General features: G+C 38.3%; 1 protein-coding gene across 3 annotated transcripts in view; it reads right to left on the bottom strand.

Moving 5' to 3' along the window:
* frem2a (FRAS1 related extracellular matrix 2a) overlaps window positions 1-19758 on the bottom strand; it is a 109316-nt gene extending 89558 nt beyond the window's left edge. For all 3 annotated transcript variants that reach the window (XM_066651600.1, XM_066651598.1, XM_066651599.1), the window contains exons 1-2: window positions 14781-19758; window positions 10076-10165 (exon numbers count right to left, since the gene is read on the bottom strand). In XM_066651600.1, coding sequence (XP_066507697.1) covers window positions 10076-10165; window positions 14781-19758 — 5068 coding nt within the window. The remainder of the gene's footprint in view (window positions 1-10075; window positions 10166-14780) is intronic.
* Between the last annotated feature and the right edge of the window lie 806 nt (window positions 19759-20564).

The raw sequence follows: 20564 nt of genomic DNA, 5'->3' as shown, positions 1-20564 counted from the left end.
CTATGAGTCTTTTGTTATGCAGGAAAATAACATTATTTTATTTAAGGAGCATTATTATTTAATATATGCCAATAGATTATTTTTGAACAATGTCTCATGTACATCTACAGCTGAATGTTAATGAATGTTCCTGTGTGACATTTGGAACAGGTAGCTTTGACTCCGAAGTGCCTTTTTGTTATTATCTCATGAGAATAAAACTATTGAGATAAATATCCTATATCACCACTCAGGTAAAAAATACTGAGATATTATTTTTGGTTCATATCGCCCAGCTCTAACAAAGAGCATATTGGTGTAATTCACATAAATAGTCATGGAAATGCTCTTATTCCCAGTGCTCAGTTATGTTTTAATGGGATTGCACAATTCAGGGTGAGGCAAGGTTTCAGCCGTCATGCATAAAGCCGAAAGCTTCATGACGGCAAATTTGACAATAAAAACCACCAGAATCATACAGAAATTACTGCACATGTTTTGCACAGATCTGAAAGACAAAGCATTGTTTTAAATATATATTATTTCACATTTATTTATATTAAATTCTTTTTATTGGAATATGTTCATGCCTCACTTGCCTCTCCTGACTACATGCGCATGATTATTATTGAATATTAATCAAAGAAAAAAATCAATATATTATTGATATATTTAATTAATATATTATTAATTAAATATATTTCCTAGTTTTTGTTTTAACTTTACTTTTGCAACATTGTTTTATTTTTTCTGTAAAATGTGAGCTATATAATATACAAAAATGACCTCCCCACCTACTAGGGACAAGACACAAAAATACCGAGTATATACTTTACACCGAGCAGCCAAAAAATTATGACTACGTAACTTTCACTGCTTCTACTCTCAGAGTCGATTCTCTGTAGTCCATCTGTTTCTCTGCATACTTTGTTCGCGTCCTTTAACTCTGCTCTTCAATGGTCAGGACCCCCACAGGACCACTGTGGGACAGGCATGATTTGAGTGTTAGATAATTCCACACTGACATGATGGCGGTGTGTTATTGTGTGCTGATTTGTTATGCATGGATCAGACACAACAGTGCTGCTCAAGTTTTTAAGCACTGTGCCCACACACTGTACACTTTTAGACACATCCTCTAGGCATTCATCAGTGGACACAGCATGTTTCTCATGGCAGAGAAATGGTATCTGGAGTTTTTTAAACAACGGACAGAACTCCAAATGTTGAAAAGCACGACCTAAGACAAGGATATTGCCCTATTCCTGATTCATAAGTGTGTAATGTTGAGATATTTTTGCTATTTCAGCTCATTTAAGATTTAAATATCTCCAAATTCATGCTAACTGATTACCGAAAGTACTACAAAACTAAACAACTCTAATTACAAATGAATTTCTGTGGTAATTCAAACATTGAATAAAACTTACAGACAAGTTCAATTTCAGCCACGTACAAACAACGGCTTTCCCCACCCCGAAACACACCGTTCCACCTTAAAAAAACACAGAGCTTCTGAACATAAACAAACCAGAGAGAACAGTATTTCCCCATGTAAACATCCCATTTAACTTTGGAGCAGTGGAAAAACAGTAATGCAGGTTTTTTGAAAGGCTAAAGCAAGTGTGAAAACAATGAAAGCTGAAATACCGACAAAAGGTGGACACACTTCATACTACAAAGCATGATATTTTATTTCACTTTTGAGGCTTCTTTGTAATTTTCGGTTAAATATATGTCTTTTACCTGATGCTGAAATTTGAACATCTTGCAATGAACTGCTATTTTTTTAAAAGGTGGTTCCTGAATTTACCTGGTACTGTATGTGGCTATGATAAAGTAATTGGTGTGCTGCATGTATTTCACATAAACCCCATGAAAATGATGAATAAAAACATGTAACATTCGGCGCGCATCATTTTGATATATATGAAACTGGAATGCATAAATTATGAGCCTGTCTGGTTCCTACTGAATAATTGAATAACCACTTAAAATGTTCTGGCCCAAGAGTGTATATCTATAGTGAGGATTAGGATCAACTGCTGTTGCATCTTGTACAAGTTCAATCAGCACAAAAACAAACAAACAAACACCTCCAATGCCAACCAAGCAGAGGAAGAGCTCTGTGACTGAGCTACAACAACATGGCTCTAATATATAAGATGACTGCTCAATTTGCAGAAAAGTTGGGAGAGTTCTTTTCAGACAGGGTCTTACAAAGCTGTGAGGAGGTCCAGTTTACACAGAGCTGGATCAGACACAGCTGTATCTAAGCTTAGACTGCCACTGCTCTGATTACAGAACTTCCAGTAAACAGACTTGTGCACCAGTTGAAAACACCGGGTTAAACAATATTTTTTGTCATTTAACACCTACATTTAAATGATTTAATTTAAATTATAATACATTTTTTCTGCACATATTAGTAAACAGATATAACAGATAGAAGCATAAACATATAAATAAATGCCAAAATGTTTACTCATTTGCTTATTTTTTTTTTTGTAAGTTCGATTAGATAGTAATAATTATTGTGCAGAAGTCTGTTATTTTCAAATCAACAAAATATCTTATATGATATAAGGTGGAGTACTGAGGTAGGTTTGTCTAACAAAATAGACAAAGTGTTTAAAAACTTCTGCAGCAATGTTGTGTCTGATCCACTTAAAAAAAAAAAAAAAAAAAAAAAAAAAAAAAATCATAAAATAAGTCAAATCCAGTGGTGAGTCACATAGTGGTTTCTCTCCAGAACAGATGGACAATGATCTTTTTCTGAGGTCGTTCTCCACCACTACCAGTGCATGAAATCTACTTGTGAATATTTGATGCGACCAAACTGTTTCCCTCATGGAAAATGCCACTCTGACTCACTTTACTTTTAATGTAGCGCTGCGTTAAGGGATGCATTACTGGAGAGAGCTGGAGGTCAATCTGTGGCTAAAAGGCTGGGGATTTTTTTCAGGTGTGCATGACCACCCTCCGCATACAAAGAGACGTTCTGCCCTTTAGAGGATAGAACAGAGACAAATTCACACTGACAGAAGAGGTAGAAAAAGTCACCCTTCCATTGTAGAGTGTAAAAAAAACAACCTGCCATCACTGAGTCACCTCAAAAAAAAAAAAAAAGAAAAAAAAAAAAAGAAAGAGGTTTATGCCTGTCCTTTCTAATTTATTTTCCATGGTGTATTCTTTCACTTTGCTTCCATTTTCTCAGATTTTATCTCTGCTAGAAGCTCATATTCTAATATAATCTTGAATAAAATCTTGTATATCTGATGAAAGTAATACATGTGATTAATTCATTTAATTTTTCATATTGGATAAAAATGAATAAGCAATGCACAAAGATCATCCATGAAATTAAAACCACTAGCTTAATATTATTAATGTGTATGTTCCCCTTTCGCCACCAAAACAGCTCTGACCCTTCAAGGCAAGGACTCATTAGAACAAATGAAGGGGTCTTGTGTTATCTGGCACCAAGATGTTAGCAGCAGATGCTTACAGATTTGAAGCAGGGCCTCCATGAATTAGACTTGTTTTTCCAGCAAATCCCAGAGATGCTCAACTGTATTGAGATCTTTGGAGGTCAGAGGCCAATTAAACGCTTGTCATTTCCTCCATGAATTCATTGTTATGTTCCTCAGACCATTCCTAAAAGTTTTTAAAAGCCATTAGTGATCACCGATGTGTGTATTTAGTCTGCAGCAATGCTTAGATTGTGTATATTGAAGTTAAGCACACTGTAACAAGACAGTATTCTTGTTCCTCTTTCAGCTAATTTAAACAACAGGTAAAAAATGCTGAATCAAACTGGACCATTGGCAGGTGATCCGGAGCCCCCAAGACTGTCACTCAGAGAGTCTTGTCTAAACCTGCAAACACACTCCCAACAAGTGGATGTGTGTGAGGGCCTGACTTGGAGACATAGCCTGGAGCTAGAGGTGATAAAGCCAGAGATAAAGAGAGAACTTTGTTTGTGTGTGTGTGTCTAGACCAAAAAGTGACTGACAGGATATTACTGGCTGTAGACAGACTTGGAAAATGACATCAAGTCACATCCTATCCTATGGGTGTTTGTGTGTTTTTGTGCATGTGAGGGCTTGCCTGTGCAGGTCTTTAGAGGTTAACCCTTACAAACTGCACTTAATTATCAGAGCTAAAAAAGCATGTTGTAATTTCACACTTATAGTTTCTTGAAAAATAAATCAGGAACAAAATCTGGCAAAAGAGTGACGTTCTATTGCCACCATGTTTGTATTTATCCGACATGAAATCTCATGAGCAGAGAAAAAAGTGACCAGTTCAGAAACCAGTTCCCTGTAGCAGGGCCTGTTTCTGGGAATTTTAAACAATTCTTTGTTGACTTTATATGTGGAAATAAGGACACTCTTAAACTAAAATGCAGGAAACATTATTGTGTAATTAATTTGTTCATTAAGGTCAACACAAGTAATGCCAAAATGTGCTGCTTTTTAAGTATATTGATTATGTTGCTTAATATACCAACGTCAAAAGGTTAGTGTTTATGAAATACAACAGGCTCCAAATTGGACCTTACATCTATTATAAATGTACCCTATTCATAAGGTATGATCTGCTGGCTCTGAAGAAGACTGAGACCGTGATGATCCCTATATCCAGTGTATTATGTAATGGGTCATTTAACACACTGATCATTTCAATCAAACCCTCACACTTATGGACAGTTTTAAGTTGCCGATCCACCTCCCAACGTGTATTTTTGGACTGTGGGAAGAAACTAGAGCACCTGGAGTAAACCCACATGGACATGAGGAGAACACAACTAACATCTCACAATCACCTAGAGCAGGGCTCCAGCCCAAAACCACAGGAGCTATGTGACATCTGTTGATTCACAGTGCCCCCATCTCACTCAAAATAATACATTTCAAATCACTGTATGTCTTTTACATATTGTAGTATTGGCAATAAAGCAGATTTTGACTTGTGATGTTCACTTTATTTCTAATTACAAAACATATAACCTATATGGATAATATTTACAATTCACACCTGTTCACATTTATCATTAAAGGTGTTCATTGTTTACTAAAATGTAATGCCAGTACTGGTGAAGTTATATATTAGGATGTCTCAAGCCTGATAATTATTAATGTATTTAGACTTAAATAGTAGTTCAAAACACCACTATTAAATCTGTAATTCCAAAATATAATGGACCAGAATGACTCTTGAATATGTGTGACCTAAAAAAAAGAAAAACAGTGCAAGAGTCTACATGACTCTTCAGTGTCCCTGAGCTCCCACGCAGAAGAAAAGCCCTGTTATTAGCCTCTAATTAGCTCTGTTCCACGTGGCAAAAAAGTGGTGGAGTGTTTGTAATCTTCAAGTCGCAGAAAGCTGGAGCTACAGATTACAGAACTACGTCTAAAGAAATGAGGGTCCTTCAGTTGTGACATCAATAAAATGAGCCCAGCTAAGCTGCTGCCCTTTTGTGTAGGTGCAGTAGGGGAAAGAAAGATGAAAACCTCCCCCTCAGCTGGGGGCTCTCACTCAAAAGAAATGCTATCGGCTCTAGCAGAGAGAGAGACAATTCCCTAAGAAGTCTGAGAAGTGAACCTCATAATGGCCTACGGGCCTGGGGTCAGAAGGGATTGGCCTGCTGCCTTGTCACATACCAAAAGCTAAAGTTCTCACAATTCACTCCATGTAGCTCAGTGTATATTTAGACTTTTCTGTGTGCCACTGCCTTTTCTATACCTATACACACAATACACCTGCCTCCAATAATAAAGGAAGAAATGAGAGCAGAAAGAGAGACAAGTGCCCAAAAGGCAGTGGCATGGGTTAGTGAGGAAACCTTCCCCATTTGAATGTTAGGGCTGAAGTTCCAAAGCCCTAAATATAGACAGATTCAGGATAGCCCTAAAATGTACATTTGATGTAGGTTTATGTTGATGTAGGTCCTCATATATGCTCAGTGTTTTTCTAACACTGTACAGCTTACAATGCTTCCTTTGTTGTTGAATGCAGTTAGTTTATTTTATTGTATTTTTTTTTTTACCAAGAGAGATCTCATTCAGAGTAGAGCATGACAACTGAGAAGTAAACCCCATAAAAGTCTGTGGCTCTGAGGTCAGAGAGGATCGGCCTGTTGCCCTGCAGCACACCAGAAGTTAAAGCTCTCCCATTTCTCTCCCTACAGATCTGTGTGGATGAAAAAGGGGACAGACGGCTGACATATTTCCCCTGCTGGCTCAGATGAGTGACAAAAGAACAGAGTGCAAACCTCCCCAGAGAAAAAAGCCAAGGGATGGTGAAGAAAAAATGCTGAATAAGTGATAAAGTGAGGCCACGTGTAACTAAACGGGATGAAATCCAAGGCTCACATACAGGGCTAATTCCTCTTCACCTGAGGGTGTTGCAGAGAATTCAATGATTATGTCAAACTCTTGGCAGTACATTAGTGTTCTTACATATGAACGGCTTAACTCGTGTGTTCTAGTGTGATCTGAACAGCATTTTACAAACTGTAAATGCTTGATATTTTTAAATATCCAATACTCTTGTCTAAGGAAGCCATGAAGGTCACAGTGAAAATTAAATTTTAAATTATGTTCAGTCCATTCATTCATTCATTCATTCATTGTCTGTAACCGCTTATCCAGTTCAGGGTTGGGGTGGGTCCGGAGCCTACCCGGAATCACTAGGTGCAGGCGGGAACACACCCTGGAGGGGGCGCCAGGCTTTCACAGGACGACACACACTCAGACCTATGGATACTTTTGATTCACCAATCCACCTACCAACGTGTGTATTTGGACCGTGGGAGTAAACCAGAGCACGGTGAAAAATTATATTATTTTCTGCCTGTTATACAGACCAAAAACAGTTGAAATATATTTCTAGCATCACAGAGGTTTGGGCTAACACTTATGATGTGGATAACAGGCAGAAAAAAATCAACAGTGTGGAGCGTAATCCCTGAAACATACATTTTTTCTTCATCGTGTCTTTCATGGCTTCCATACTTTATTCAAAACCTCTTTAAAAACAATTCATAATCTAACACTATATAAAGAACATGTTTTTTTTTTTTAACGCATAGAAAACAATTAGAATATGAATCAATGATTTTGGTACTGGTTACATTCGTACATATTAATCACAGAAAGGGGCTTAATTATCCATCACTATACTTACATATTTGAGATGATTTAACAAGCACAAAATCACTAGTGCAAACTATGCAATGTAAAAGTATTCCCTTAGTTATGTTCATAAAGCATTTTTGATTTATTCCCTGAGCACACATGAATGTATCCCTGAACACATAACAACATAAACTATAACATTTTACAGTACATTATCCCCTCATTAGTACATTACAACTATGTAATTGTTTTGGAGTGTTACTCTGCAGATCTGTATTATTGTATCAGATTACTGGAAGTCATTGTTGTGTTAACTTGTCTTATATATTACGTGTTGATCCTTGGGTACTATTAAAGAGAGACACTGCAGAAAAAAAGGTCATTTCTTAAACCCTCCTGCATCATCACTGAGCCAGACATTTTGTGCTATGTGTGACTTTATAATGTAAATAAGACACAAGATGTAGATTAAAAGTCCACCAAATCCTTCTCAGTTTCAGGTTTTGGACGGTGACAAAAAGTAGCATACTCACACACACATACACAAAATAATTTTAATGCACTTTTTTCCATCTTAGTTAGTAATCCTACTACTTTAAACAAAAAATATTTTTTAAAAATCATATAAAGTTGGCACCCCTCCAGGTTGTATTCCCGCCTTGCGCCCGATGATTCCAGGTAGGCTCTGGACCCCCCGCGACCCTAAATTGGATAAGCGGTTACAGATAATGGATGGATGGATATAAAGTTGGCACTTCACAAATGCATTCCACTTCCAGACAGTGAATTATAGTGATCGACCAAGAGACATGCTTCAAAACACAAGACTTATTTTAATATTTCAAGACAGAAAGTCACACAGGACTTTCTGAGATTAACTTGGTAGTTTTAGGTGCACAAATAGGTTTTGAGGGTTTTTTGAGTAACGTATAATTGTAAATCAAAATTCAAAAATTCTGCCAATCTTTTGTCTTTTTACTGTCATTTTATTCAACAAAAAATAACCTAAAAAAGTAGTTTGCAAATGGCAAACATTTTCATCCCTTCATTTGCTATTAGTCACATCAAGGGAAAAAAAATGCCTGCAAAAGCATTCATTCATTGTCTGTAACCGCTTATCCAGTTCAGGGTCACGGTTGGGTCTGGAGCCTACCTGGAACCACTGGGTGCAAGGAGGGAATACACCCTGCAAGGGGGGGGCAGTCCTTCACAGGATGACACACTCATGGACACTTTTTTTGAGTCGTCAACCCACCTACCAACATGTGTTTTTGGACCATGGGAGGAAACCGGAGTAAACCCACACAGACACGGGGGAGAACACACCAAACTCCTCACAGACAGTCTCCCAGAGCAGAACTTGAATTCAAAACCTCCAGGTCCCTGGAGCTGTGTGACTGCGACACTACCTGCTGCGCCACCGTGGCGGCCGTTACAAAAGCATGTGCATCGATTTGTTATGTTCTTATGAATAATGTTGTGTCCAAAGTTATGTGTGAGTTTTGGTTTAGCTGATTTACAGATGATGACCTAAATATCAGCAAGTGTGAACATACCGTATATAATATATACGTATATACTTCATTTTTATGGCTTTTAATTGTTTAAATGAAACAAAAATGGTCATTTTTAATATTAGTTACCATAAAATGACAAGAGCAGGAGAATATTTCAATTTTGCATTATATTATACATTAAAATCTATTATATCTAATATTTCGAGAATAAGGTATTTTAATTTTATGAAAAATTAATTTAAGGGGCTGTGAATTTAGAGAAAATAAAAAAAATAAAGAGAGCATTTTTTTTTATCTTACAGCCACCCATGATCTTGAATAAAACTAGCTATATTGTGGTGTTGAGATTGAGTTATTTTTTATTCATGAAGCATATCTTTTCACAAAATCCTCAACATTTTACTGGTAATAAAGCCACTTTATTGGCATAACTTTATAAATTCCAGTGTCATTTTATACAACTTTAGTTTTTATGTGTATTTTTTAATGTGTATATATGTGTATTTGTCCTAAATGGACATAATGCATTACAGTTACATTCTTGTTAAAACAACATAATGTTACCAGCTGAGCTGATGGCTAAGCACAAGTGTGGAAGAACAGGGTGGTAGTTTTTTTTTAAGGGAAAATAGAGTGATTTTTGAAGCACCTGGTTTTGGGGGCTAAACAATTATATTTTGTCCAGTCCTGTGTACTTGAAGACGCCTGTAATATTCTGTCTAATGCCCCGCCTGGACATTGCGCAGCTTACTCTCCCACCCCCAGGGCTGTAATTATTTACCATTTCGCCTCCGGTCTTAAATATCAAACGTTCTTTTGTACTTTGTGTCTTTCAAACCTCCCAGTTCTCTGCCTGAGTTTCTATAGCTCTGACAAAAGCTATCTAATTCCAGTACTGGACAAAGTGCAGAGATAAAGGCCTCCTGCAATTAAGGCCTAATTGGAGTTTCTGCTGTGGTTGTTCTCTGTTAGAGAGCAAGCACAGAACTGAAACCTACAGCTCAATCGCGTCTGCAGGAACAAATACACACTATCACGCTTGCTGAGATTTGTTTGGATCAATGGATTGATTCCAGGGCAAGAGAGTTCATAACTATTATTTCAATGTTATTGATGTTAAAACCAATTTAAAATCTGTTTATGCAATTTCTACAAAGTCAAACAGTACAACAGTTATTAAGTTTTCACATAAACAGGATTTTGCTAGGACTTTACTGGAATCAATTTTCATAAGGTTATAATGTATCTAGATAAGTCTGTCATGACAACAGACATTAACCTCCATAAACATATATAAAGTATTATTCATTCATTCATCAGCTTGGTCATATATTTGAATCCTTACAAAAAATATACAAAACTTTTTCAAATCAGATCATCATTTTAAAAGAGGTGGCCAGATGTCTGTCTTTGAAGTAAATACTTTTTAAATCTTACCGTTATCTTCCAGAGAGAAATGAAAAACATCACTGGTGGCATTCTCCTTATCCTTCAGCACATAGCAGATCTTCAGGTCATCAATGTCAGCTAGGAAAACACAGAATAAATCTTATAACAAATACTTTTCAAGAGAATTAATTCATACCTGAAGAAGATGCATGTCAAATATTTCACAAACATACACATATTCAAAGTATTTAAAATAAATTGTAAATTCAGATTCCTGAAACACTCTCAGTGTAGATTTAATTCCTATTTTCAAAGTCTATTGTCAAATAATGGTCACAATAAAGATTGTGTAGAATCAGAACTTTCTGTGATCTACATTATTGTCTAAAGAAATACATGCAGTTTAGTAGTTTCAACTTATTTTAGGTTAGTGATATATGCAAACAAAATAAAACACCTATTTTGGCTTATTTAATAACACTATAAAAATATTTGAACTTAACATTTGTGTTATCAGTCTTTCCCCTAAAACTCTGAGATTAATGAAATTATAATAACCTAACAAAATAAAGATCCTTGCTCTGTCAACTATTCTATTAACTATTTTTAATGGTTTGAAGTTCAGTTAAAATGTAAGCCAGTCTTGTAACTAATTGTTACAAGTTAAAACGTAATATTTACATTTAACTTATATACATCAAAGAATAATATTTTTTCTGTTCTTTATACGTAGGATGTTATTTTCCTCTATAATTATTTATCTTTCCAATGTTTACGTATATTGTTGTGTATACCACTCTAAAACTGTAATAAAAATGAAATAATCTATATTAAAATTAGACTATTGTTGTTGTTGTTATTATTAAAGAAGAAGAGAAGATTAGAGACTAGAGGTAGGTACTTTTAAATGTGTAAGAACATAGAAATGAATTTCTGATGTTTTGTCACATTAAAATCAGGCTGTAATTTTCACACAGTGACAGGGTGCTGATCCCACACTGAAAAACTTCCCAAAAGCAGAAAACATGTGCCTTTTCTTCTAATGACAGAGAAGAACAAGAATTTTAAAGACAGGATTCCAGCACTCATCACCCTGTCATCTGTCTCTCAAACTGAGTGAAGGGAAACGGTGAGGAATACTGCAAGGCCCACTATACAGTGTATTTTTAAATGATGGGCTAAGTATATATGAGTCTTTTGAAAGAAATGATATTCATTGAAAGCGAGTCCCAACATTTGCAGCAGTAAATATACATAATATATAAAATAAAAGACTTAGGAATGGGTAAAGGGTATCATCAGTGCCCTTGCTGCCCAAACCTCACCCCTCCTTTCAAACCTAAATTATTAACACCACAGGAAGAAGCTTCATAAAATTGTAAACCTGTGATTCCTTATGCACACAGCCAAGTTCACTTCATTCTGCGAGCAACATGTCTGCTTTCATTGCTACAGTGTGCCCCCTCCTTGTCAAATATTTATTGGGAGCCACCGAAGACATGACAGTAGCATGTAGGAATGTCGGAGGGAGGGAAAGAGGGCTCAGGCCGATAGAGAAGGGCCACTGTCCCTTCCGCTCTGATGCTCATTTTGATGAGTCTCTCTCACTCTCCCTCTCTCCCCTACTCAGCAGTCCCACTAAGCAGAGCTGACATGAATTTCACACACTCACACTCCCTCTCGTGCTTAGGGGACTGTGTTTACCCTTCAGTTGAAAGGGTAAAGCTGAACTCTGTAATCTGAAAACCAGGACACGTGCTCTAGGCACAGTCTTGGGTATCAAGCAATGATGTATAGTGCTGAGTGGAGTTCTCCCATTTTAATGCCATTTATGGAGGGTTATGCTATATACACACATACACACACACACACACACACACACACACACACAATGCGACATATAGATGGACATTGGACAATATGGATATTTTAGCTCCACTCATTAATGCAGAATATAAAGCTAATATTTCTCAGACTGAACTATTTTGAAACAAAGTGCAGCCAACAAGAGCAGAAGTCATTCACCTGTTAGATTAAAAAAATATGTCTTACAATTACCCCAGAACGAATACATTTCTTGTTATGATTCATCTGCTTGGTCTATAAATAATGGAAAAAAAAAATAATGAAATAACAATAAAAATAATTCACCAAAAATACGCTGTTTCCCCAGCAACACAAAAAGCTCCCTGGTATGTGGCAAAGTAATCGTCCAGCGGAGAGATGTTCTAAGGCAAAGTGTGCCTAATGAATTATTAATAGCATACATGTGTGAACGCTCTAGTTGCCGCATCAAGTATTTAAGCTTGAGGCAAAAGCACAGACGCATCTATCAGTCTGGGATGTTAGCAAAGGTTAAAGTTCCATTTATTAACACGTTTTCCTTTAAAGCTTTAAAGCATAACCAACATCATGCACACATATCCAATTAAATGGATATTTTATGCCTATATGCATTTGCTGAATAATGTATACGCTATTTAAGTGTATTGTTTGTATTAATGGGGTTTGCTGTCCTGTAGTAACAGCTTCTACTCTTCCAGTAAGATTTGGCACTAGCTTCTGTAATCCTGCTGTGAGGATTTGACTGCATTCAGTAAGGTTAACAGTAAGATTTCTTTTGAAATCAATAGATATAAATAGAGTTATTGGTCCCCCTTTGCCACAGTAACTGCCACTACTCAGGTTTTACAATAAACATTGCAACATTTCTGTGGAGATTTGATACCATTCAGCTACATAAACATTAGTTAAGTGTTCATATATCAACATTATTAAATAATATACTGGAACAAAGAAGAAAGAAAAATTTAAAAGACAGCTCAGATTGTTTAAGAACCACAACAATGACCATTGAAAACAGACAAACGGCTAATGTTTCTGTTTTCATGTACAGTTCGGAGAATACTTGAAGGGTACTCTGAAAAATACAGTACTTTATCGTCCGTGTGTCCATCCTATTTGGGTTTATCCACAGATTGTTTAATGTATTCATTAATTCATTTATTGTCTGTAAGCGCTTATCTAGTTCAGGGTCGTGAGGTGTCCGGAGCCCACACAGAATCACTGGACACACTGGAGGGGGCGCCAGTCCTGCGCAGGGAAACACACACACACAAATTCACTCACACACACACACACACACACACCTATGGACACTTTTTGAGTAGACAATCCACCTACCAACATGTGTTTTTGGACTGTGGGAGGAAACCGGAACATCCGGAGGAAAACTATGAGGATACGAAGAGAACACACCAAACTCCTCTCAGGCCCCAGGACCCTGGAGCTCCACCATGTTTCATTTATATTATACTTATACTACTTTGCATAAAAAAAAAGCTTGTGAAAAATGCAGTTGGAAGATGTACACTGTGCACAATCAGTCCAATAGTGTTTACCTGAATACTAAACTGTGTTAACATTTACAGCCATTACGAAGTGCAAAAAAAGTGTAAAACAAAATTATATTCAATATGGTTCTTATTAAAGTATCAACTGCTCCACAAATCTTGGAATATATCTTTTTAAATAATAAAATTATTCTGTTAAACAGAATTTAACTTTAAATGATATAGGTTTCTAACAATAAGTAAGATTCTGTAAAAATACAATTTTATTATAAAAATGTTTATCAAATCCTAATAATTGAGAAATCTGTAATGTTGAAATAGTTTAAAAAAATACAGAAGTAATTAATACAGAGAAAGGCTACTATCTGGAAAGCATTAACAAATATATGAACAGTTTAGACTCTTAACTGTAAGATGTGGATCAGTGAAACTGTTCCATATTTTAACCCTTTCACACAAAAAATGTGATAATTTTCTTAATACATTCTGGTTCCTCCACTGTTCAATTACATGAGAAAATGCTTTATGAATTAGAGCAGAACAGTTTAAAATAAGCAATTGTGAGGTTTCAGAGTAATACCGCAATGGTGATGTAAATTGTGATTTAAATTATTTTCTGGAAATAAAGGTCAAAGGTAAAAACAAGATTTTCTGGTTTTAATTTAGAACACTGGGAACAGCACAGAGGGTCACACTGTCATTCTGTTTTATAACGGTGTTATATATAATCTAATTGTTGCTATTTAACACCTGTTTAGACACTGTTCTTAATCATGCAGAGCAGAATTAAAACTGCAGCTTTTACAATTGGCAAACTGCACTCTTTCAAATTGTGATTTTCATAGAGCTTAAAATGATGAATCTGTCAGCCCTGTTAGGAAGCAAACAGTTTAAACTTTGCACTGTTAATATCAAGATTTTTCTATAAGCAAACAATTAGAGATTATTATTTAATAACATTGACTATTTTTCTTGCCTTATGATCTTACATTTTATGAAGTGTATAAACTGTTCCACTTTTAGAAATATCAACACATGGTACCCTCAATGGTACATGGTACATATTCAGCACTTTTATCCAGGGACCATAATTGTGTATTAATTGAAGATTGTTATGTTGTGTTGATTTCACACAACCCATTTTATCTTAGGACTTATATTTTGTAATGTTATTTCATACAGATCTACTCTATAATAAAAGCTAACAAGTATTCACCTCTCTTTCTGTAGGGAACCAAACTGGATTTTAAATCCACTTTTGTAACTTGAACAATACATTTGCACTGTTAGTATTTTAGTACCTTTTTTTCTAAGTGTATAACGTATTTACATAAATTATTTCTTTCCATTTCAAAACATTACACTAAGAGACAAGAAAATGAGATACATATTGAACTTACTTTGAGTGAAGGTGTCAATGGAATCATTCCCCTTCTCCAGGTTTATAAGGTAGCCATGCTCTGGTGGGGTGGTGATTTGAAAAAACAGAGTTTCTGGGCTGCTGTCCCTATCTTCTGCCTTTAGGATTTTGTTGGTAATGGGGTAACCCAGAAGTCCAGAAGGTAAGACCTTCAGAGTTGGAACCCCTTTGTTCACCACAATCTGAGGCCTTCCATTGTCTACAGAAGCAATTCTGATCTTCATGGTTTGAGGCCTTCGAGTCTCAAATATTGTGTCAGGGAATACAAAGAACTCTGTGTGTGTTCCATCTGTTACAGTGAAAGAAAAGCTGTCCTTATCTGATTCTGTGCCATCATGCTTGTAACTGATCATATTTTCACTCAAGTCCTGCTTTGTAAAAGTTGTAACTGGATGGCTGTAGTTGAAGAGCAGTTTACCGTGTATGGGCAACTGAGTGAGAGTGAATTTCAGAAGGTGTTCCGCTGTATCTTGATCTTCAACTGTCAACTCAAAAGGTGTGATAAGTTTGGTCTGACCCTCTATCACCAAGAGCTCATGTACCGTTAGGACGGGTTTCTTGTTGTCCACATCAACTATGGACACACGGAAGGTGCGGAACACAGGGTTGTAGCCATCAGTGACCTCAAACTCAAAGCTGTCCATTTTGATTTCATCATCGGAAGTGTGGATGTAGTAGATTTTACTTCCAGCCAGCTGAAGTTGAGTGAAGGACACAATGGGCATTCCTGGTGTATCTGTGCTCTCCAAATGCCCCCTCACAGGAGCTCTGGTTATGGTGAAAACAAGCTTTTCATCTGGGCTGTTGAGATCACTGGTACTTAGTAGGTCAGTGGTAAGGGTCACCCTCCCCCCTTCTTTTATAGATACACCTTTGCTTATAACATCAGGGAACACCATGTCAATACTGTTCACAGTGATATAGAAATATCTGTCAATTAATGGATTAGTGCCGTCTGTTACATCAAATTTTACAAGATCACGAATGCCTTCCTGTCCATTGTGTGTATAGAGAATTTGACCTTGGTTCACTTCAATCTGTGTGAAGTTCATACCAATGGTGATGTTTTCCAGAGATCCCAGTTCTGTTTTCCTCTGAAGAAAGCCTTGGGCTGGCCCATAACGAATAATAAAAGTAAGCGAGTCATCATCTGAATCCAAATCTGTGGCCTTCAGAACCTTACTATTTATCTCCTTGGTCTCCCCAATTTCAACTTCCAAACCATCGTTGATGGCTAATCTTGGAGTCTCATCATCCACAGGGATAATCATGATCATGACAGTGGCTTCCACTTTATGTTTCCCATCTGTCAGTATAACATTAAATTTATCTTCTGTGGTCTCAGAATCATCGTGCTCATAAATAATGCTAGAAGCTTCCTTGACTTGCTCCAGAGTGAAGTTGGTGATTGGGACAGAGCCAGCTGTAAGCTGATTGAGGATGACCCCATGTTTGGGTGGTTCTGAAATAATAAAAGTCAAATCTTCTGCAGGAATATCAGCGTCTCCTCCATTCAGAATAGGGCTGTCAATAATGATATTCATGCCTTCCATCACCACAAACTCTCTCATAAATATCTCTGGTTTCTCATCATTGGTGGGGACAATGACAATGGGGAAAAACTGTCTCTTGGAGAAGTTTACACCATCAGAGCATCTAAATGTGAACCTGTCCTCTACTGGCTCAAATCCTTTATGTATGCTCTGGACATAATAGATATGGCCATCGTTAACATCACTAATAGTGAAAGCACTGACAGCCATGCCAGACCTGGATTTCTCAGAACCTGGTGCAGGGGAGATGTTCTCCACATAACCTGATGTTGGCTGGACCATAATAGTACACAAAATATCTTCATTTAGAGTGTCTTCATCCACAACCATTATTTGATGACCTCCAATTTTGCTTTTGTCTCCTTCCATGACACTAAAAGTTGGACCCACCGTTACCACTGGGGACCGGCTATCTACAGGAAGAATGGTTACATGCACACAAACTCCAGTGACCTTATTTCCTCCTACCACCCACTCATCAGACATGTCAGTGAGGGTCAAGTTAAAGGAGTCCTGCTTTGCTGTAAGGCCAATCTCGCCACTAGTGTGGGCATACGCCACCAAACCATTGATTATATCGGCTTGAGTGAAGCTGTTAGAAGGCATGCCATTGACCAGGATCTCCCCGAATACAGGGGCATCCTCAACAATAAAGGTCAGTCTAAGGTCATCTGTGTCCTCATCTTTCCCCTGGATTACACTGGTGGTGATTTCAGTGGCACCGTTTTCCAACACATCCAGGTGGGAACCAATAGTGCCGTCTGGGAGACTCAAAATTGGCATTTCGTCATCAACTGGCTTCACAGCTATTTTTACTGTAATCTGTACGACATGGACACCATCACTGACATCCAATTTAAAGAGGTCACTGGTGGATTCATCTCCATTATGAATATAAGAAATTCTGCCCTCTGAGATGTCCATTAGGCTGAAAGCATTTCCTTTAACCAAATCTGCAAAGTTAAGCTGGATCTGACCATGCTGCGGAACCTGACTTAGTGTAAAGGAAATTTGTTTACTATCAGTGTCGAGGTCAGTGGTGTCAAGTTCAGCATTTGTAAATATATGCGTGCCCCGCTCAAAGACTGTAAATCCTGTGTTAGTTATCTGTGGGGGTTTGTTATTGACAGGCTGTAAATATATGTCAAAGACCCCTGCGACACTGTTTCCTGCTGTGTCTTCAACTGTAAAACGGAACTGCACTACATGAGCTGTGATGCCCAGTTCTATGTCTGGTGGGCTGTAGGAAATCTTATGATGGTTCACTTGTGCCTGAGTAAATTCGCTTACCTCAGTACCAGGGTTCTCTGTTAAAATGATTGATCCAAATCTGACAGGATTATTTTCATCTATGTCAGTGGGAGGTTGAGTTATAGTGTACTTCAGGTCTCTGTCTTCAGAATCCAAATCGGTATAACGAAGGACGTTCTTGCTAAAATGTGTCAATTGATACTCGTGGACTGTCATCTGTAAAGTTGTGCCAGGAAAAAGTACAGGAGGAACATCATCAATAGGAAGGACTCTAACAAAGAACATTTTTTCATCTGACTGATTTGGAGGGTCAGCATCATCTTGAACCTTAAACATAAACTGATCAGTCACTGTCTCTGTGATGTGAGGCCCTTTGTGTCGGTAGAAAAGCTTGCCGTCTATAATGTCTTTCTGTATCCACTCCATCACCACCTTCTCATACATGCCATCTTCTGTATTAAATTTCCATGAAGACGGATCTTCTGGAGCCTCAGACTGTCTTAGCAGCACTTCACCAATATTGGAGAGTGGGGGCTCAACTACGAACTTAATAGTGGAGTCTTCAGAGTCAATATCAGCTGCACTGAGCATTAGGGGTGAAATAGGCATCATCTGGTTTTTAAAGAGGACCAATCCTGTGTTGGCATTTATGATAGGGGGCTCATCATCCATGGGCACAACCGTAATGGGGAACAAAAACTCCACTTCATTCTTGCCATCTGTCATTCTGAAAATGATGTTGTCACTGTATGTGTCACTACCGTCATGCTGATAGACAACAATACCAAGCTGAAGATCAGCTGGGGTGAAATACTTTCGGCTAGAGCCAAGAACTGTGAGCTCACCATGACGCAGTCCATCTACAACAGTTATCTTTACATTATCCAAATTATCTTCATCACTAATTTCTAGATTGTTCTGTGTGAACAGAGGCCTAGACTGACCCTCATAGAGAAGCTGCCCAGTGTTTTTAGTCACCACCGGAGCTAGCGTGTTCATAGGCTTTACCACAATCATGAAAGCGAAAGGTTCGGAGATACCACCATCTGTGTCCAGCACTTCAAACTCTATCTGAAATATCCTCTCTGTGTCTGAGTCCAGGGATGGAGGTTTATATGCTATCTTCAAGTCTTTTAGATCTCGCTGATTAAAAGAAGTTATGGGCATATTTCTATCATCTGTGCTCACTATGTAACCTTCCTCGAAAGAGAGGGGGGAGGTGATGTTGAAAATAAGATCACCTGGATCAGACTCTGTGTCCTCTGCGGCTAACATGTCAGGGGTCAAAGCGGTCATGACAAACTGGTCAACTTCCATCATCATCATGGCCATGAAGCTAGGTTTGGGAGGGGTGTTTTTCACCCCTTCTTTTATCCGTATCATGACATGGAAGTGTTCTTGTTTCAAGACGTTGTTTTCTTTGTTCCGCAGTTCCACAACCATGGGGATGTAGTCCTTGTCTGGAGATTTGTGAGGAGAGGTGTGCTTGTAGTGGATATCTGCTCTGAGAAATGCATCACAGTCCATCATACTGTCTAATTTACCTTCATCTGTAACTTCTCCATATCTGGGTAAAGCACTAGTGGCAGCCAGTGAGGCCACTTCACACTGCTCGGTGGTCCGGTCATAGGTGAACTCAAGGATTTTTCGGTCAATTGGATTACTAGTGCTGTGATGTTTCTCCACGGTGAGGGGGATGTTTTTAGTCACTATCTCCAACTGAGTGAAAAGTACGTCCACCTCCAACATGAAGGGGATGATAATAGTCTCGCTTTGTGTGTCGTATCTGAGTAGGAGTCTCACTCGGTCCTCAGACGGGCTCCTGGAGCCAAAATGTGAGTATTTCACGTCGTTGGGACCGAACTCGCAAGGGAACTTTTTAGGGGACAGTCGCCCGGGTCTTTGGGACAGGGGGTCGTTATCCAGCACGGTGACGCTGCACTTGTCGCCGGGCTGAACTTCAGTTACCAAATCATTGATGGGGTCGATGAAAACCGACCGTCCGAAAGGCACACGTATTCCGTTGTTGGCCACGAGTATAGCGTCCTCGGAAATCTCCGGCTTGTACGCATACGACAGTCCGTAGCCGCTGGTTCTCTGTGAGAAGCATACCGTCACTGAACACAGGAGAAACAGACAGGAGAGCAGCTCCATGGCGTGAGCGACTGCTTTAAATAAATACAATAAAATAATATTTTCAAAAAGTTCTCCTCAGGGAAAGAAAAAAAACGCGAAAAGCTGTGAAACTCCACGCGCGCGCAACTCGCTCCAACGGCATTTCTCTCTCAACACACAGCGGCGGCGGCAGCTCGCGCACTCAGTTTTAACTTCTGTCCGCGCGAGCAGCAGAAGAGGCGAGATCACGCCCATCGCGCTGCTCATTGGCTGAGAGCGTCCGCTTACAAACAGCGGCAGGACTCCACACGAGGCTCCAGACATTTCCCCGTATCAATAACGTGGTGAAGTCTGTGTGTCTAGCAATTCCTCCGCTTCTCAGAACTTTACAGGCGACATTGAGGTATTTTTAACAACAGTTGAAGTTATTAAAACACGTTTAAATTTTATTTTAAAACGTGAAAACTCCAAAACGAAGAGAATTATTGAAACTACGCTTGTTGACCTTCTATGGGTCTTTTGGCGCCATCTGATGTCTGTACCTTGAAAGTGCTACTCTGTCAGTGAACCAAACCTCCTTCTCTTTTCATTTTGTCATATTTTGTTCATATTAATCATGTATGTAGTCTTAAAATTTCCATCTGTTGCTCTGCGTTCTTTGTCAGCCCCTTTCATCATATTGTTGCTGTACACAGGTTGCAGGGTATATTTATCCATCCATTATCTGTAACCGCTTATCCAATTTAGGGTCGCGGGGGGTCCAGAGCCTACCTGGAATCATCGGGCGCAAGGCAGGAATACACCCTGGAGGGGACGCCAGTCCTTCAGAGGGCAACACACACACA

This window comes from Hoplias malabaricus, chromosome 18 (genome assembly GCF_029633855.1).
Source record: "Hoplias malabaricus isolate fHopMal1 chromosome 18, fHopMal1.hap1, whole genome shotgun sequence".
Classification (NCBI taxonomy): Eukaryota; Metazoa; Chordata; class Actinopteri; order Characiformes; family Erythrinidae; genus Hoplias; species Hoplias malabaricus.
This window is presented reverse-complemented; position numbering and strand designations above follow the sequence as displayed.